The sequence below is a fragment of the Passer domesticus genome, chromosome 2 (genome assembly GCF_036417665.1).
Source record: "Passer domesticus isolate bPasDom1 chromosome 2, bPasDom1.hap1, whole genome shotgun sequence".
In the NCBI taxonomy this organism is placed as follows: domain Eukaryota; kingdom Metazoa; phylum Chordata; class Aves; order Passeriformes; family Passeridae; genus Passer; species Passer domesticus.
The window spans coordinates 48,919,414-48,940,437 of NC_087475.1; the positions used below are offsets into that span (position 1 = coordinate 48,919,414).

Here is a 21,024-nt window from a genome sequence, read left to right on the forward strand (position 1 = left end):
GTGGTGTTCTAGCAATACCATAAAGCCACTTCATCAGCTTAAAAATATTGTTGGCATACTTCATGCAAAACATACATAAGACAAGGGAATGCTGACTGACAGATGCACACTGTATGCCTCAGAGTGCTTTTTATTCCAACTTGTGATTTAAAGAAAAAATAAAAAATTCTCCAACACTTCAGATCAAAAATAAGGCTTTCCCAAAGTTTCCCAAAAGTGAACTACTTCCTGAATATGTGCAAAAGACTAGTAAAAAGAAAAATGACAGCTTTTTCCACAGACATGTGGGGGCAGGGGGAGTGCTAGGGGAAGAACACTATTTTCATCTTAATGAAAAAAGGTGTCAAACCTCAATTTCAGGCACCACAGGGCTTGGTTTTAATTAAAGACTTATCTGGAGATGTTTGTGCCTCCAAAGAGTCATTTCACCTACTTCAATATAATAACCTCAAACAATACGAAAGGATTCAAAGGACCGATGCTGTGAGCTGTTAAACATTTGCAGGTTTTATGTATATCAGCAACCAAGTGCACAATAGCAGAGCAAGGTGGGCATTAGAAAGGCCGATGAATGCCCTTGAATGCTACTAAAAGGCAGATAGAGAAATTTTAGGTAATGTTGTTTAAGACTTTTGGCATTTCTTGCAAGGTACATAGTGAGTCACAGTGAAGATCTCAGAGTTTTCTTAACTTACTCAACACTTCATGCTAACATTTGCTGTTAGCCACTTGAATCAATTGACTCAAAGGAAAGAGTGCCACCTACTGAATCGGCAAGAGTTTACCATGCTTCCAGAGCTGGAAACAGAAATTAAAATGCATAGCAGCATTCACTTCTGTAAAACAAAGTCATTCCAGATTCCATATCCAAATTACAAAATTCACAGTTGGAGAAAAGTTATAGTAGTTGGGCTATGGTATACCTTCATTAAAAACAAACACAAGAGCAGAATTTTATGTGCATCAGACTTGAAACATGGGTAGACAGAGCTCTTAAGAGAAAGCTGACATCATGGGACCACTGTGATCAGCAAGCATGAAGCCATTCTCTCATCCTACTGAGCAACTGCTGATGCAGTTTGCATTTCAAAGGACTCAAAAAGGACATTTTGTGACCTGTGCACAAGACAGCAGACTTCCTGGGTTCAGTCACATTTCTTAAAATTTAATACTTGACACAGAGGTTTACACATGTAAATAGTACTTATCACATAAGGCCGAAGTTTCATTACACAGTTCTGCACCCCTAGAACAGTAGAAGTAGTTTAAAAAGCACAAGTTACCAGTCTCAGTTTTACCCATAATCCCTTATGCAGAACAAAATTTTTTGAGCTGAAGGGTATTTGAATAGTCTACAGTTCACACAATAACACTACTATGGTAACCAATAACCTCATGAATAGTATGGAAATAAAAACAACACAAAGTATCAGCAGCTAAGGAAAAGCACATAGCTAACCATGTTACAAAACACTTATTTATAATTACATGATTCATCTTTGAGTACTTGCACATCAAAACAGAAATTAATTCAACTGCCACTTACCAAGTACAAGAAATATCCACCAAAGCCAGTACTGTCCATTGAAATATCCAGTAAAATAATCTGAAAACTGAAATTCATACAGGAGGCTTAGCTGCAGTAAGATAGATGACTAAGACATATTTAATGCACTATGCAAATAGAGAAAGCATCTATTTAGTGCACTATGCAAACAGAGAAAGAGCAAGTTGAAATAAAAGTAATGTATCCTACTGAAATGCAAAACCTAGTATATGTACAGCAGTCTAATACACAAATAAAACACTTCTATTGTCAGTTGGTTTGCAAAGTAATTAAAAATCCCTAAAAATATGTATGTGTACCCATGTAAAATATATATGTATCTATCCTTGTATTACTTGCCAGTAATCTGACATTTTTTATTATAATGAATCACCACTTGTTAATTTTCCCCTTTTCCCCTCAGTGCCTGCCATCCCAAACACATTACAGCAGCCTGCTGCTTTAGATATTAACACGAAAAGCCACATTAGTTTAATCTTATCAGACAGGGATGTTCTGCTGACCCTACAAAAGGGGAGCTTTTGACCTTCTGTATACCCCCTACTGTTAATCGCTGCCATGAATACCAGCCCCATAAAGACCCCCAACTCATTAAAGTCTTTTCATTTTCAAACCAGCATTCAGTTCCCAGCAGTGAGCTGAACGCAACTAAATGAACCTTGAAGTGCCATTTCAACTGTTCCTGCGAGTGACCGTGGCAGACAGTTTTGTCCTCCCTGTGATGTGGGAGGCAGCTGGAGGGCAGGGTGTGATCGTACTGGAGACAGGTATCTGTGCCTTTACCAGACTCCAGACTTCATGCTTCACTGATAAAAAGGCTAATCAAATGTCTCCAAAACCCCCACAAAAAGTAGAAATGGGGAGATGAGTGAAGAGTTGCCAGAAGGACTAAAATAACCTACTTAGCAGCTCTGCACACTTTCCGTACACTTCTACCCTGCTATCACTCATTACATTTACTGCATCCTGACTTTTGTGCTTAGTGATTCCCATTTGCCCTTTCTAGGACGTTTCAGTATATCAACCAAGAAGTAATGGGGAGGGGGGGGGGGGGAGGGGGGATAAAAAAACCCTGGACAAAAAAAGAACCCCTACAAAAACAACAAAACAAAGAAACCCCCAAAAAAACCCAAACCAACCAAACAAAAGATACTGGGCCACATATGCAACCAGATGAAAATCTAAGACATATAAAGAACTGTAGATAAAGCTGGCTTTTTTTCTTCAATTAATCCACACGTTTGCTCCAGAATAAAGCCAGATTATGTGAACTCTTTGAGGGTTTAATCTTATATGAGTTTATAAGAGTATACTTATATAACAGCATGAGTATTCATTTCTATCATCAAAGAAAAAAATAGCAAGAAACAGAATTGCTAAGTTGAACTAAAGAATTGGTACTTACACTATCCATATATAAATACTCAATTCCTACGATTTTGACAACACATTGATATTGATCCCATCTCACCTGTATTTTCAATTCTCTAAACATTATGTGTCTGCTTATAAATATATATCTACATACACACACACACACAAACATATCAATATACTTTTCCAATAGTTACAATTTCATGTAATTGGAAAGAAGATTCACTAAAATCAACAAGCAAATACTTGTCCATGTGCACTGCTCTCCTCTCCTACTCTCCTTGGGCAGAATCAGCCATGGCTGCAGAATCTCCCCAGTAGTAAAACTGTGCTTTTGTTCCCCCTACCCTTCCTTCTCCCCAGTAAAAACTGATACAGATTACACATACATGAATTCAGGCTGCTTAGACACTAAAAAGTTTTGTACTACTGGCTCGGAGTGAAAAAGAGTGACACAAGCCTTTGGAAGAACTTGACAGAAAAGGACAAAACATTTTGGTGCACACAGGCCTGCTTGTGTGTCACCATTAAAATGACTGTCAACACACCTCACAAGCTTTCTGCTCTTGTGTCTAGGAAAGGAGATAATAGAGGAATGTCTCTAGGAAAGGAGATAATAGAGGAACATGATGATCTTCATTATGAAAACCTCCACCCCTGAGGTCTTGGAATTGGCCAGCTCCAGTATTTTTGAATTAGTAATGGATTACATACAATAATTTAATCATAGTCTAGAACACAGTAATTCTACAAGGAAGTTTACCATACATTAATTTGTGTATTTGTTTTGAGCACATTTTCCAGCAGAGAAGAATAATAAAACTGACATAATGAGCAATTTCTGCCCACTGTTCGGTATGCCTTAAGGGAAGCTGAAAATACCTAAATGAATGCATAGCTGAAAAACTTATGTCTTCTCTCTCCATTAAAATAAATTCCATCTCAGTCCCTGAATTCCAACAAATACACCAGAACTGCATCTGGTCCAGCAGCATTTCCCTGCTCTAGGCAAGCAAAAAAGAAATGGAAAAAAAAAGCTCTAAGAAGGATGCTGTACATGTCCAGGAAGGACCATGGAATCTTTCAACAATTTTTTTACTATCATGCTAAGTTTAAATCAACTAACACACACAGAGGAAAAAAAAAAATTAAAACAGGGTTATTGATGGCAGAATATGAAAGATATGTAAGTTATCCAAGATCTCTTTCTTCATTAAAAGGGATGGGATTTTAAATGTTGTGTCTCTCAGATAAGCCGAATTCAAGTTCAGAAAGCACCAATATATTTTATCTAGCATCCACTTTGCTAAGTAACTTGCATTCGGCTACCATGCCTTTTAGAAAAGTATCTAGTTTTGCACTGAAAACGTCAAGAATCAAGCATTTAAGATTGTAAAAATGTGACTTAATATTTAAGTTGGACTTAAATTTAATTCTTACAAGGAATAAAAGGATCAAATACAAGGAAGAAATGCTTTCTTACATTCCCTTCCCAAGAGGCTAAGACACTTGTAAATCTTTTATACATGACACTATAATACAAGTGATATTTTAGGTACTTGCTCCACTTCTTTTGTAGACTTTTAAATACTTGTACAAGCAATGAGTCATTCAGCATTTATTTCAGTGGAAATGCGAACATCAAATGCTATATCAGGTATAAAAAGAAAAAATATTAGTTTTCAATTCCCTTATTATATCCTTGCATAAATTGTTATGGGTTTGTTAAACAGAGTCTGTACCACGTGAATCAAGAAACATACCCGTACAATGAGAATCCATTTGATCAGGGAGAGACCAAATCCACAGATTGCACCATACCTTCCAGCTATGGTATTTGTTATACAGAAGGATAAACAAAATCCAATCCAGTTGAAAATAAACGCCACTATAAAATAAAAGAAACAGTAGCTTCTGTTAATCTGTATAGCTAAGCAAACAGACTTAACAGTAATTTCATTTTTAAACTACTAAGGACATGCTTACACAGTCAGTTAATTCTCTTCCGGTAATTCAGGCTTTCAGAGATTGACTTTGAACCCAGACATTCCCCACGGTATAGTCACTTAATGACAAAGCAAATGGTAAACAGGCTGGAACCTACTACTTTACACAAGAGAAAATTCCAACATAAAAGAAAGTATTATACTGCAATAGACACCTAACCAGATAACACTGGACATGAAAAGTAAATTCATGAAAAGGACTATAGCATAGAAGATTTGGAATAAAACATGGAAGAAAAACCCTTTCTACACTTTTATAACCAAAGATATAGTTACATGCACACATATGTGCATGTATCAAGGCTGCAATATTCAGCTTCATCCAGTTTGGATCAAACAGAATAAAACCTTTGCTCCAAAAACTTTCTATATTCATGCCTTCTCTTTCAGATCTATATTCATACGACATAAGAAGCCTTGGAAGCTTTATACAGAAGTTAAAAAAATCAATGAACAAAAAGGACATTAAGCATAACTACCACTGTTGCTTCAATTAACACTTTTACACAACCTCCAGTTTAACAATTTCAAGTTTCATCTCTGCAAATGTACTTGGCAATCAGCATCATCTGTATTGACTTCAGTCTGCATGCATTACATCAGAGTGTGAGAATTCACAATTAGGGAAATGGCCCAGCTTGCAAATCAGTGAGGGCATCCAAAAAGAAAACCACCAAACAGAAGAGCTGGAGGAACTAGTAGAGGAAGGTAACTCAGGAATTCTGGAGAGAACATGACAGTGGAAAACTGAAAACATTAGGGAACTCCACAGTAAACACAAGAATCACAGAAGAGCGAAAAGAGGAATGGAAGAGAGGCAGCATGGAACAAAACCCCTGCCTACAAGTCCTAAGTGTTTAAAATCCCAAACTTAGCTACATAAAATTCAGACATTAAATCGTCAGAGAAAAAATGAGTCTGTCTTTTCAGTTAAAGTTTGAACACACAACTAGGAACAGAAAATTGCTCAACATTTTTCTTTAATTAAAGCATTTTGAAATACTATCTATTAAAACCCACTATTTTTATACTTTAAAACCTTCTTAAAATTCTTCCAATAATCCATATGAAGATGCAATGATATGCTCACAAACTGCAGCAGGATTCCATGAACTTTAAACACACTGAAGTTCCAAATGTTTTGGAGAGCTCCACATCAAAATAGTCATTGAGCACAAGTGGGAAAACATCTTGCATTGGTCAGAGACATGGGTAACAGATGGTGCAACAAGAATTCTTATTTTTATACAAATTGGTAATCTAAAAGGACCCAAAAAACAAAATAAAAAAACTTCCACAACTTTGAACAGGTGTTGATCCAAACTGGCATATGCAGAGGAAACAAACAAAACCAACCTCTGTTAAAATAAACCCTACAGATCAACATTGTGACCCCACTATTTACCTATTTTTCCAAGTCACATTTACATTTGAGTGAGCCTAGATAAATTTTTTTGATTTCCCTATTTTAAGCAAGCTCTCCAAACCCACCATCTTTTAACAGTAACAGATTTCAAAAGCTCCTTATGCAATGCATGCTCTGATCCTGCCTCAGAGTAGGAGCTCACTGCTCTTTCTCCCCACTACTCAAGCCACTAAGGGTTACTTTGAATATAGTTAGGTATACCTAAAGACAGGTATCTTAAAAAGGACACAAGAGTCACATGTTTCTAATGATCTATGAGCACTAGAGAAATTCTCAGAATATGTACAATTTTAACAGATATATATATATTTTTTAATTACCTCAACTCATTTGTAAATGCATTATAAAAATTAGAGATTCCCCAATCATAAATACAGGAGGGGAAAAGATCAGTTTTTATAATTAAAGAGAAGCCCTGACAATTTTACCGTACTTTCAACTTGAACTAAAGGAATATTCAACACAATAGAATGCATAAGTGACTAAATAAGTATTTGATGGATGTTTAACATCAAGGTATTTGCCCAGCTCTTGAAAGTAAAGGCATCAGCATGTTATGTTCTAGTCTTGTTCACAGTAGGGGTTTTTTTCTCTCTAATCAGTCTGCTGTTCCATCAAGTTACATAACAAGCAGAAAAGACAAATCTTATAAAAGTTGTAAACTATGCAAGTTCACACATTCCAATAAAACTGAAGTACGTACAGAAGATAAATTTCATTATTTAAGTTTTTATCTGCAACCATTTGCTAGAAAACTTGTACAGTCAGGACCTAGTCAAAAATCTGTGCCTTCAGCAGCACACGGAACATGTTACTTCCACTGCTCTAAAATACAGGCAATCAGGGAGATTCTCCCAACACTGCTGTGGTGTTGCATCACTTTAACAAACTTAAGAAAGGTAACTATAAATGTCTACATGTTTTCCATATTTCCCATTACTTCTCTCTTACATTCCATGTCCCACCACTACTTTGAAAATCATTCTCCTTGTTTCATTCTGGTTACAAAGTACAGTATTTGCTCTCAGAAATGCATCTTCTGAGCAGACTGCAATTCCTTCCAAGTGCTTTTCTCTACATCAAGACCAGCATCATTTGCCCATCTGGATATCTTTTTCCATCACATGCATCCATGTGTATCTTCTGTCACCCATGCAAGCTCTGAGCTTTATAGCTTACACTGCATGTGGTAAGAGTTACTGTAGTTAATTCCTGTATAATTTGTGTCTCAACTTATTACTGCAATGAAAGATTTTTCATCCCTATGTTGTCACAGAGAAGCTACAGCATAAGCTCCCCCATCAAGCCGAGGGAGAAAATAGACCAGTGAGGGGAGTGACCAGTAAAAGGAATTATGCAAGAATTTCTCTAGAATTACCAACTTCCTTCTCTACTAGAGACAACTAAGTCATTGTACAAGTTCCTTGCTGTAACAAAGGCTATCCTCCACTGTTTTTCTGCATCCACTTACTTTGTGAAATGTAAATTATACTGCTCAGCTGTTCAAGAGATGACCTCATCCATCATACAACATCAGCTTCCATGACGTTCCTGCACAGACAACGTATCTACCATGACACTAATAACGTGCTATCATAAGGAAAGCCGTTCCTAAAACTGAGGGGGAAAAAATCTGATGAGCTGCTACAACCACATCATGACCCTAAAAAAGAATTCTTAACTTCTGCTTGCCCATTTTCTTCATGCAGCCAGATTCTGTGTGCATCCCGTAGATCTCCACTGCAAATCAAACCACTGTGCAAAAATTGTTTTCTATCCCAAAAGTGATTACATGCCTACTTGAGCTCAAATTTCAATTACTGTCAACTTTCTGTTAACACATTTCAGAGATTTAGACCAAACTCATGCTGACTGCACAGGCATCATGATTTCAGTTTCTACTTTTAATAGTCTAGCACCATTCAGAGAAGTGGTACCAATAAAAGTATGGTTTTTGAATTTTATAATTCCTGAGGTGATGACAAGAGGAAAAAGTCCACATAAATGTAATTCACATAAGGAGAATATAAGCTTTAGCATTATCTCCTCATGACAGCTATTAAGTGGGTCATAATGACCCACATAAGAAATGAGTTTTTGGGAGAAGGAGGGTTGGACTAAAGGCCTTTTTTTAGAGTGTTTGTGATCCAATGTAGTCCCTACATTTATGCTGTATTTCTCCTTAAGGTTTTCAGTAAAATAACCCCAGCCAAAATACAGAGTACAAGACTTTTAAGTGGTACATATTGAAATACATCACATGAAACAATAATGGCAAGCACATTACATTGTGATTTTTCCTTAGCTGCTCCAGCACTTCATCTGCTGATGTTTTTTACTTAGTTTTCCACAACTACACATTAATCACTTAAGTTTTTAAGTATCATGAAAAGAAGGCAGTAAAACTTATCTGAAGCTTTATGTTCCAAATTTTAGCTACAATTCAAGCCTGTAAAAAGATTAGAATAGCAACTACATATACAAAAAGCAACTAATGCTCAGTTATAGCCTTTACTCCTCTATTTGTTTGTTCATTTACTTGCTACTTTAATATTTAGCAAACACCAAAGAGCTTAATGCTTTATACCTGGCCTAGACTCCCTAAACATACTGCAATAATAAACAATCCTCTCCAGGATTTCATGGCACTAGGAATTGTTCTTTCCACTCCTGCATACAATTTGTTCCATTCTTTAACTGGGATATATATCTTTGCTTCATCCTGAGGGTTCACTTACAGACTGATGATCATCACTGGAAGTACTGGCTGTCAGCTTCTACAGAAGACAGATAACTTTTTTTCCCAGTGATTAATGTTCAGAAACATTCCTTGGCAATTTATTCCTACTTCTTCATTACTCTTGCTGCTATGCTTTTCTTACTACCCATCAGAAGCTTCCTCATTCCAACTGTTTTGTATTATATCTAATGTATACAGAAAAACTACATGAGTCAAATTGTTTCTATAGTAAGAAAGAAGTTAGGTGATTGTGCATGAAGGTCACTCAGCCTCCCCTAATAACCAAAGAGAAATAAGAACTCAAAATAGATTCTCTATCTCTCAAAATTTAAAATTTTAATGAAGTAATGTCTCCTCAGCTTCTCTTGCATGACTAAGGGAAACCTGTATAACATTTGTGATACATACATGCAGAAGTCAGGTCTCCCAAAGTTACACAGAGGAAGCCTCCCATGGGAACTTCAACCATGCTTACCACTCCTCAGGAAGTATACACAAGGAGATGTGCTCACCCTGAGTTTGTCCTACAACTCTGCCTTCCAACCTAGGCCCCCCTGAAACCCTCAAAGTAGGTATCCCAGCTTGTGGGCAGTTTATTGACTGTTTGAGACCATTAACAGGTTTGAAAACTGTATGAACATTAATTTACAAAACTTTGGGTATTTTCTATTCCAGTATAGTGTCTATGACACTTTGTACATTTGCATTTCCCTATAAAACCAGATTTTATTGCTATGAGCTGTGTACAGCGCTTAAATAGTCTAGATGTTCAAAAAGATCAGATTTCTGTATGAGAGTTTAAGTTGTATTACTGAACACTTTTCTCCATTTTTATCTCCTATTAACCTGTGTAGTTCAAATTAATTTTTCCTATGCTGTAGGGACAACCCAAAACTCCCTTAACATGGTTTCAAAGAATTCAGATAAGCTCCACAATTCCTCTTGGGGTCCAGAGGAAAAAAAGGTTCATTCTAAAGCATTCCTTAAATATAAAGGAAAACCATATAAGCCTTTTAATAACATCCAAAAGGCTCTCCTTCTGATAATGTACCAGTATGAGTTTATCAGACATAATTCAAAAGACTTCCACTTCAGGCAGATTAAGCATGAAAACAAAACCCTTTGCTCATGACAGTTAGTTGCTCTATCACAATAACAGCTGTGTTCAAATTGGAAAGATACAGCTTAGAAATTCCTCCCTTTGGTTACGCTTACAAAAAAAAATACTTTGAGAAACTCACCTACTAACTTCCTCTGGCATTCTAGAAAATTTCTACTATGCTGTACAAGACAGTTAGAAATACAAAATAGAAAAAAAACCACATGAAGTGGTCTGATAGCAATTTTGTTTTCCATTTTGCATTCATATCAAAATGAATATTCACTTATATATTAATTTCTCTCAAAATAACAAGCTGACAGACACCAGTCCCAACCATTGGAGAGCAGATTCTTAGCTCACCAACATAATCACAGATTAAGAGCAAGACCAACTTCCTGAAACATGATTTTACCATATATTAGAAATAAAATGGATTGTTTTTCAAAGTTTTTTCACCAAGTTTCTGGATCAAGCAAAAAAATCCACCTTTTCATGCAAAGAACTTCGCTTCTTTAGTGTGTATTGTCTTATTCTGTTTCATCCTGCTAAACAGAACAACACGTTACAGCTTAGATGGGAAACAGGTCTGTGACCTGCAAGCAGCAGGCTCCTAAAACAACCAAAATCCCCCAACAAACAGATCTGGCCACTAGATGGCCTGGAGACAGCAATTTTATGCAACATGGGCATCTACCACTAGATGGTGGCTACACATCGCTAAGTGACTGCAATATGCAGGTAAACTCAGCATAAAGTTTATTTTGCTACACTTTGCTTGCATAAAATGAAATTAATGAATTCTAACTTACACTTAAAACAAAGCTATCTGTCCCTGCTTCCATCCCCAAGATCTTCTAATGCTGTACCTGACAGTCGGGGAGGAAGGGGGAGAGCATATCTGGAAAAGACATTTGTTCACTCTCCTTTCATTAGAGAGCACTTCCTGATACAGTTCTCTTACATTTTAACTATCTCAGGGAGTTTATTTGAGGCTGTGATCTGCCACCTCTACTTGCAGCATTTAAAGATATCCTACTCTGGAAAAAAACCCAGAAGATAGCCTTATTGTAAATTTCACTTTAACTGCTGCTCTCCTAAATCTACATACATCAACTTCCTGGAGACTTATTTCCTTATTGGACAAACGTGAATACATGACCCACATATAAAGTATACCCTCATTATTTTAAGCTCATTTTTAATTTAATTCACCAATTTCCCAAGAAAAACTACTGAAAACTAACATTTCAGGTCTATTACTATCTACAACTGGTTTTGTTAACTCCTCATACTATGAGCACAAACATCAAGTAAAGTTTATCAATTTCCCTATGTAACCAGTATCCATAATACCCAACACATTCAAACTAAACATACACTTGCATAAATACCTTACAATGTGTACATACTCATTTTATGCATTTCCTTCATAGGTAAGCAAAGTTTGCAATAAAATAGTCCAAACATAAAAAATACAAGGTATTTTTGTCCAATATGTAAGAGAACTGCTCTGTGCAGTCAGATTCAGCTAAATACCTATTTGAAGAGAAGGTTGCCAATTTATCCAAGTACATACTTGCATGCTTGAAGGTGGACACCAGGTTCTGGGAATGCAATTTTGGACATCTGTGACTTAAAGGACTTCAGATATATTAAAGCCAACAATCCCCTTGGCCCCTAGTGCACTGCTAATGAAGGCCTGAACCAGAATTTAAAAGGAAGAACAAGTTCACACAATAAAGGATCTAAACACATTAAATGCAAAAGAAGTTATAGAACACAGAAAAGGGAGAGGAAAATAAAGCGAAAAAGAAAAATTAAGTCACATCTCCCTTTTCCCCAAGAATATACTCTTTCTATGCTCCAACTACAGAAAGAGGTCAGACTACAAAACTCACTTTGCTACTCTATGAACATCTGCATAGATTTGCTTTGTGAGGCAGACGCATATATTTTGAACCCAAGATGCAAACACCACATCATACACCAACATGAAAAAATCTTCTGTGAAAACATTGTAAAATGCATCTGCAACAGTTAAAGAGATTGCAAAAAAGATTGCAGAAGAACTACTACAAAACCTAGGGTAAAAGACATACTTGAGGCTTCAGTGGATAATCAATCAGCCTTAATCATGATGAATTCTCAGCAGAACAGAAATTTCCTCAACACCACACTTCCATCCAGATTGCCAAAATTTATTTCAGAAAGGGAAAAACTCCCAGAAACTTAGAAGAAATAAGCAATTGGTAAAACTAACACAACTTCCTTGTAGAAACAGCTTCTTGTTGCTAAATCTAACTTTGCTTAGTGCAGTACACAAGTTACAAGCAAGACATGCACAGTGTACACACAGTACATGACAAAGAGCTACAGGAGGGCTGGTTGAAATCAGAGGTTACCTGAAGACAATGCATTTTTATGTAAACAGTGGTTAGTTCAACCTGAAAACAAGTATGGTTGGATTTGTTCCAAAAAATCAATCCACGGCTGTTTAATTCACTACACTAACAGCAGCAACTTTTGTACAGCACATCACCACTCTCAAATTTTTTCTAGTTAAAAATCAATTACTGGATTTTTGTGATCTGGCCTTTAATTCAAGTTGGTGGTCCATCTAGAAGATGATAGAATTTCCAGTGTGAGAGAGACCTTCAAGCATTTACTATAATTTTGCTTTGTCCCCATATCTGTGACAGATGCCACCAAAAAAGGCAACATATTTGCTGTATCTGGAACAGGAAGTGTTTATATCTGAGCACAGGCAGAAAAATCTGTTCATTACAGTACATTAATGCAACTTATCACAGCTCTCTTATATTCCATAGGAAAAAGGTACAATTAAGATATACCTCAGTAGGTCTGGGATACAAGATAACTTACTGAAAAATGCCAACATGAAGATGCCATCATTGCCCACTCTAAGCTGATCTGCATCACTGAAATCATCCCGTGGTGGATATTCTTCTTCCTGGATTTACAGGTTAGTGATAATTTAGTGAAAAGTTTAGAATAACTATCTATAGGATAAAGTATTAATCATGTTTCTAAATCTAGAAGAAAATTGACATTTCTGTAATATGTCCACATAAAAGAAGTTTTTAAAAAATAATCTATAACTATAAAACAAGTCTTATTTGTTGCTTATATTGACAGAGCCCAAGTTTTCTGTAGAAGATATGTACATACTGTCAATTCATTTTAAATGAAGCTAGAATTATTTCAGATTTGTACTTTGACAATCAAAACCAACATACATTTGGTTTAAATGTAACTACCTTGATATGTAGCCACACTATTAAATATTTTTTCGAAAAGACATTACACAGTATGCTCTATACTTTTCCTGCTGGAAAGGTCTTCTAGCAATTTCCTTAACACAAAACAAAAGTTATAGAACAAGGTTAAGATCTTAAAATCAAGTGCTGATGCAACAGCACAGTACTAATCAATTTTATAACCCACAAGAAAACATAAGCAAGGCAAAGAACACCTCCAGGGTCACTAGAGGGCGCGAGCACATTAAAAGTGTCTAAAAGGCTTCTAAACTCAAAAGGCACAGCACTTGAAGTCAAACAAAAGCAAATGTCAGTCAAAACGATCCAAAGATTTCTCCCATTGAGTGAAAATGTTGGTCCTTAAAATACTGAAAGTGAGAGCTGCTTTATTTCTCAGCACTCAATTTTCAACAGAACTTGGCAGATATTATACATGCAGTTCTAGGCACAGGTGGAACATTGCTTCAGCTGTAGACTGGCAAACACAAAAGTTTTCACAATGACAGCACCTCCTAAAGAGCCTGATGAAAACTAACACCAATCAAACACCATTCTTATACTTAAATGAGTAACATCAAAGCAATGCAGGATGATACAAGTTAAATAATGTTGTCAGTAGCAGCAGTAAAATGGTCTAAACAGAAGCACGGGTAACAACATCCTTTTCCTAATTTTTCCTCCTATTACCATAATGTATTGGAACTGACATAAGAAATTTCCTATAAAAACAAATTAAATCAATAGAGATCAAGGGAAATTTACTTGGCTGTTTCACCCACAAGCACTTACTACAGAAATAATGTTTATGAATAAAAGGGCATTAAACAAGAACAGTGATCTAAAGCTCTGTCGCATGTTCCCCTTTGTCAATAGAGCAAAATAATTTACCAGGGTATAGCAATTAAAAACATCCTTGAATGACTGCTGTACCAACACAGAGCAATCAGCTTCACACTTAGTAATACGGCCATGAAATTCCAGCTGTGCTCTGTATTTCAGATTAATTAACCAAGACACTGTATCAGACAACTTACATAAAAAACACTGCTATTCACACAGACAATTCCAATGGAAGCACAAAAAGCCAGTTAAACAAGAATTCTAAGGGGCTATAATTCAACGCCACATAATTTCAGGCGCTCCTAAATGGTCATCTTAAGTGCCTAAGAAAGCATCAGTTTGTTCAGCTCAACTTCGCAGCACATACAAGACTGATGGAGAGGAAGGGAATGGGAATGAAAGAAAGGCTGAAAAGGCATTAAAAAAAGACCTGCATTTGAATGTGTTTATCTCTGAAATGCATGCCATAAAACTTCCTTTTCAAGTAGGACAAAAAAAAAGCATTTTCAATTTTAATTTCACGAAGTCTACAAAACCCCACACATAATAATTTCAGACTTTTTAAAAACTGTCTGCTAACTACTGTACTTCATACTGGCATTTCCAAAACAATTAGTGAATTATGCTCTGTGTAAAAGTTGCCTCAGAAAAAAGAAAATTTTGCTCAATGACAGTAACAAATTTAGTTGAGGCTTCTCTGATGCTTACACATGTGAGAAACACAGCTCAATAAATACAGCTCAGGAACATGGCAGCAGATATTTGCAAAAAGCACTGTTGTATTAAGTGTGAATAAGTATTAATTTGATACACTCCATGTCAAAAAGATGAAACTGAGTTCTCTTTACTGTCTACAAAAGCCAGTGTATAAAAATTATGAGTGTTTAAGAAATTAAATACTTAGAATACTATGAAATTAAATCAGCCTGTATCCACATCATTTAGGATTTTGAGATTTTATGAGCAGTCCTGCAGACAGAAAACACTAATTGAGCGCTGCTCAAGCCCCACTAATACTGGCTGTCTTTCAGTGCTCTCATTTGATCTGGTTAGTGTCAATTACCCTAGTCTTTCTTCAAAATATAATTGCTTGCCACCATGCACTGAGGAATGAAAACAGGCAATGAAGAACAACTGTCCTCTATGCTGATGAGAACAACTATCCTCTATGCTGATGCTTAAACAGATTTGTACAAAATGCTTCTGTTAGTGACATTTTCATCAATGAGGTTATATATTTTAATTATATTTTTCTTTTTAATGAGAAGAATGTAACACAATGCACACAAATCTGTAAGATATGTAACACTGTTTCAGTATATCATTGATTTTTGACAAATTTAGCCAAGTTAAGGAAGATGGACAGCATTTCTTGCTTTCTAAATAAGTTGACATCTGTAGGAACAGAAAGCTTACTGCTCCTATGACCAGAGAAACATCTGAACAGCAAATTATATTACCAACGTAAATGGCATGTCACACAGAGTAATTCCGCTAAACAAAAGAACATCAAATGGGACACAGCATCTATTGAAGTTGAATCTATTAAATCCCCATAAACTACATTGCTCTCTATAGTATTCTGCAAGAGGAGGACTGCTTTTTCTCCCCAATGCTTTTTAGCTTTTCTCTAAACTGAAATCTAGCATGGCATATAGGGAGACAACCACCCTAATCAAGTAAAGAACCACTAAACTGATATAACTCTTCACAATGCAGTGTTTACAGAGAAAAACTTCTGAGGAAAGGGTCAAATTACTTAATAAACCCCATAAATTATACCTTCAGCATACAAACCAATAGGGAGAAATTAATAATGGGGAAAAAAGGCACAATTAACCCCAGAAGCATTTGTTTGCCAGCAGGAAAATTCATAGCAAAGTCTAAACTAGAGAGAACTATACCATACCTCTGGACGACTGAGGAATATTTCATCAAACAGACTCCTAGATTCCCTAAACTGGGCGTGCTAAGCATGTAAAAACAGAAAAACATAAGACAAATGCAACTGAAAAGCATTAAGTAAAAGCCATTCATTGCAACATACAAACAAAGTCATTAAACTGTTAGCAGCATTTTTGTCCATTTAAATTGCCCTTTCAAAATAAACCTTGAGAATTTAAAAAGAAAAAGCCAGGATAATTAATGCTATCACTACTGATGACACAGGGCTAGTACAATTTCTTTGTCAAAATGAGATCTCCGCAAGCATTTGAAAGGAACACGTGTTTATACAATCTATTCCTGCAAGACAAGCTACACAAAGAATTGTAAAATTATTGAAAGTTTCAGTAAATGTTAAGTTTGGATTTTTCATACTATCTGTTAATACAGGGCCTAAGATGAACTTTTTCATATGATCACATTAAGGATCTTTTGAAGTGGCCTACATGATATGGGGGAAAAAATATGAAAGCTGTGTAATAAGTGTGCTGCCCTTCCATGTCATTTTCCTCTTTTGCTTAATGAGTAGATATGAACCATCACTGCAGACTTTGGAGTACACCATGAAAATGATCAGCCTCACACATTGCTCTAGGTAACATAAGGACATTTAACTTTTTCCAACTGTTCATATTATTGCAGTAAAGAGGCAACATATCCCCATATACAACGAAGAAACCAGAAGCTTAAAACATGGCAGAGTTCACATTCGTAAAAGCACTAATTTCATAAGGCTGAAAATAAAAACTGAAAACAAAAACTGAAAAATTTACATGTTACATCATTTGTCTACGTTTTGCAAAGTGTGTTACGTGCAGGTCAGATAATGTCTGCAGCTGTCACTTGTGAAAGTGACAAAACAATTGAACTTTGCACTACTGTTACTTATCTGTTCTTCCATGGGTATTCAGAGCTAAATCCTTCCCCTAAAGAAGGCAAAGCTTCACTCAAACTGTAACAAGAGCTTTCTTTCTTATTCCAGCCATCTGCCATATTAAGACAGCCTTATTACAGAGTCTTAGTCTATCTCAGTGTAAGTCCAGAGGTATTAAATAAGGTAGGGATTTTGTGGAAGCATCACGTGGTAAGATAATTAAAACAGCAGTAATTAAAACTGCACTGGAACATAAGTTAATATTATCTACAAAGCTGAAACTCAGCTTCAGCATTTCTTACTTTTTCCCCAAATGCCAACTTTGCAATCTTAATGCTGTTTCTCTAATACAGCGTGTGTGTATGCATGCATTTGCTTAAAAAAGAAAAGAAAAAAAAAAAAACAGAAGCAAACTGGGCAGAATTACTGATAAACTTGAGCTCTTCAGCAGTCAGCAAGAACGTGACTTTCAGATACACTTCTGATACTAACTTAGTACTGCCATTAAGTGTAGAATCTTTTACTCCATCTCCACTTTGGAGGAATGATGGTGTATTCCTATTGATTCTTCATAAATGAAATTCTTGTGGTGTCAGCATATACTTCTTGAATTTCAAGCTCTTCTCTATGTTCTAGCAAAGCAGACTGTGAAAAAGTTTATTTCTCACTTCATCACTGTATCCAACTCTCTTGACTCTTATCTCCAGATTCCTTTTCCCTTCCTGGTCTTCTTTTCTCACACACCAACTTCACTTCCTTTCCCAGTATGATATTTTGTCCCCACTTGGGTTCCTTTCTCCACCAATCTCAGTTAACCCTTTTCTCTTTTGTCTCTCATTTAAAGTCTTTCTACTCTGTCCATACCATTGCCTTCCATTCATCCTTGCCTTTTCTCATTTTGGCTCACACTCTGATCCCTGCTAGAGTTACCTCCCTATTCAATCAAAACCAGACTTCTCTTCCCAAAGCACGTAAGGTTCAGAGGCTCAGCCTTGTCCTTCTTCCCCCCACGCCCCACTGAAGAGAGCTGAATACAGTGGCTTTCCCCTTCCCTTCTAACCCAAGGCTAAGAACAATAAATCCACTTCAGGGCACACCAGAAATTGCTTTCTCAGGTCCAATGTTTTCACCAAAAGCAGTAAAGAGCAGCCATAAGGTGTATCTACTTTTAGCTCTGTAATTCTACTCTGATACAGAACATTTGAGAACATATGGGAACAGCACATCTGAAGTCCCATCCCCTTCAGAGCTATGAGTAGCCTAAACTTTTTCATGCAAGACCATCTCCATGCATTTACAAAATTTGAAGCTCTATTTATCAACTGACGAAATTCATTTTTGTGGTTTGACCAAAACTAGGCAGACTGCTTAAGGAAGGGCAAAATATGTTTCTATTACAGGTGACCTGAACTTATAAGAAAGAGTAAATAAAAGTTTAAAATGACAAGAAAAAAAAAAAAACTTGCTCTGTTTTGGGATTTTGTTTATTTTGCTTAGCTTTATTCTGGAAATTGGCTGAACCTCAGGCTGAGTTGTCAAGGGAGATTACTTGTATGTGTGAAATTTGTGCTTCATAGTGTTCTAGACATGAGAACAAGAATCGTGCAAGAGATGCACATCCTGTCTGCAGTATCACAGGCACTCTACAAGTTAGGGTTTGGGTTTTTAATGTTCCAAATTTGTAATTTCAGAATAAGGGTTTCATTCAGACCAGTATTTCAGCAAAGGTTTTACTTATGTGACAAGCAGTAAGGACAGACTACAAAGAATCCATGCTCCTATTAGAGCAGATAAAATGTGACAATGGAGATCATCCCCTCACTGCTAAAACTTGGCAAGTCAAATCTCCATGGTTTCCTACAGAATTCAGTCAAACAGCTTTGTGTGACACCATCACTAGTGATGTTACACAAATCTACTTTAACATCAGCTGTGCATACCTTAAAGTGAGTGTTGTGCACTGCAAGCACTGTGCAGCAGTCAAGGAAGGACCTGCCTCCTGCTGGGTGAGTAAAAGTTTTTTTTCCCAGTCACAAGCACACTGCAGCCAGTAATATTTTAAATGTATATCAAATGTAATCATATTTGATCTCAAGGAGGAAATTCTTAGTGAAAGCACTGGAAGCCTTTTTTGCATATAGTATATTATGGTCAATACTACCAGACAGCAGAATTTCCACATTCCAGAACTTCAGAGAAAAGAAGAAACTTGCTTTACAAAACTAATATTTATCATTAACTGCAGATACCAATCTTCTATTTTGAAGACTGTATTCTTCATGAGATTAATTCTTACAATACTAGAGACACTGAATATATGCCTATTAATTGTTTACCACAACTCACATAGGGGCTTTTTTAAGTACTTGGAACATTTCTTTGAACTTCAGTGTTTAAGTTTCCATAGATCAAACAACAGGAACCCTTCCTTTTAAAAGCTATCTACACAATCTGGGGTCATAACTCTTCCAGACTGTTGACATTCTCCCTTCCTCTCTAAAGGTCTTTGGTAATTCTTTCGTTTTTACCACCCAAAACAGCACACATTAGTGACAACTCTACAGAGTAATATTAGTAGGGGATACCTAATTAAAAGTTGACAAAATACTGGATAAACTAGTAAAACAGGGCAAAAATCGGCTTTTAAAGCTGTTTAGACAGCTATGTCTTTCAAAAGACTGAATATAATGTGCTTTTTATAGTATTCACAACTAACTTACACTATCTATATAAACCTAAACATCCAAAATATTTAAATCGTCAGCCCACCATTATTATAGTCATGGGTCACAATACAGGCCCAATTGTTCCAAATAAGTAACACATTTCACAAAACTGAAATACAGCAGAACTGTATCACTTACTCGCTGGGCAACTTCAGCTGCAGCAGCTGCCATGGCTGCAGCCTTGGCCTTCTCTGCTTCATCGTAAGTAGGAAGGGAGGTAGCTACACTGTATGGAGGTGGTACAGGATAAAACTCATTGTGTGTGTCTGTTCAAAATAAAGAAGTTATTTACTTTTAAACCAGAAAGATGTCAAGAATATTAACTTTCACATGCACATATTTACCTTTAAAGCATATTTTTACAGAGGCTAAAACTGAGGATATTTGTATTTTAAGTTCTTAAAAATAGTTTTAAAAGAAAAACTTTTAACAGTTTGATGGTACTTTGAGCTGCTACCCAAGGCAGAAACCTTCCCATAGATTCTGGCAAGAAGTCAACAAATTCATGAAGAAAAAAATCATATTTGGTTAGTTATATTCCCAGGCATTCCAACCAAATGCTTTTATCAAAGTATACAAAAAATATACACATAAAAATCTTCTTAAAAAAAGTTTTTAAGTATCAGCATCAATCTGTTACTTCAGTCCAGTAATAGCCATGCTGTATTCTTATTAGTGTGGTCTTGTTGCCAACTCTGGTTGCTCTCTGAAAATCAACTTTTCCAAGATTTCAATTTCAACACATTCTTTTAAAAATTATTCCTTCCATCAAAATGGACCACAGACTTCATTCTTCTGTGTTGCAATAGTAAGACATCTCCATATACAATAGAATTATTAACAATTTAATTAAAAGTACTTGAAATACGCCATGAGCTTCCTCCTACAGCCAGCAGTAGCTTGTTAAAAGGCTGTTTATGTGATAAAGATTTGTCAGCACAGGTCACATGGTCAACAGATTTGTCAGCACACCAACACAAGGATGTTATATATAGGGATAATTCCACACAGCTATGTATTATACTTGCAAATACTGTCTCAAAGAGCAGGGACAGGAAACTGTTCTTTTAACAAACACTTTAAAAATTAGGTTGGCAGCTACTCCCAAAATATTTATTTGGCACATGGGAGACACAAATCAGTGTAA

The 21,024-nt window shown here is 36.2% G+C and overlaps 1 protein-coding gene across 2 annotated transcripts in view; it reads right to left on the bottom strand.

The window, feature by feature from the left end:
* Positions 1–21,024, bottom strand: part of NDFIP2 (Nedd4 family interacting protein 2) — a 44,875-nt gene that overhangs the window by 5,218 nt on the left and 18,633 nt on the right. Inside the window, exons 3-7 of one of the 2 annotated variants that reach the window (XM_064408468.1) lie at positions 20,016–20,143; positions 16,243–16,302; positions 13,099–13,186; positions 4,705–4,829; positions 1,547–1,613 (exon numbers count right to left, since the gene is read on the bottom strand). In XM_064408468.1, coding sequence (XP_064264538.1) covers positions 1,547–1,613; positions 4,705–4,829; positions 13,099–13,186; positions 16,243–16,302; positions 20,016–20,143 — 468 coding nt within the window. The remainder of the gene's footprint in view (positions 1–1,546; positions 1,614–4,704; positions 4,830–13,098; positions 13,187–16,242; positions 16,303–20,015; positions 20,144–21,024) is intronic. The other variant, XM_064408469.1, reaches the window with a different exon arrangement.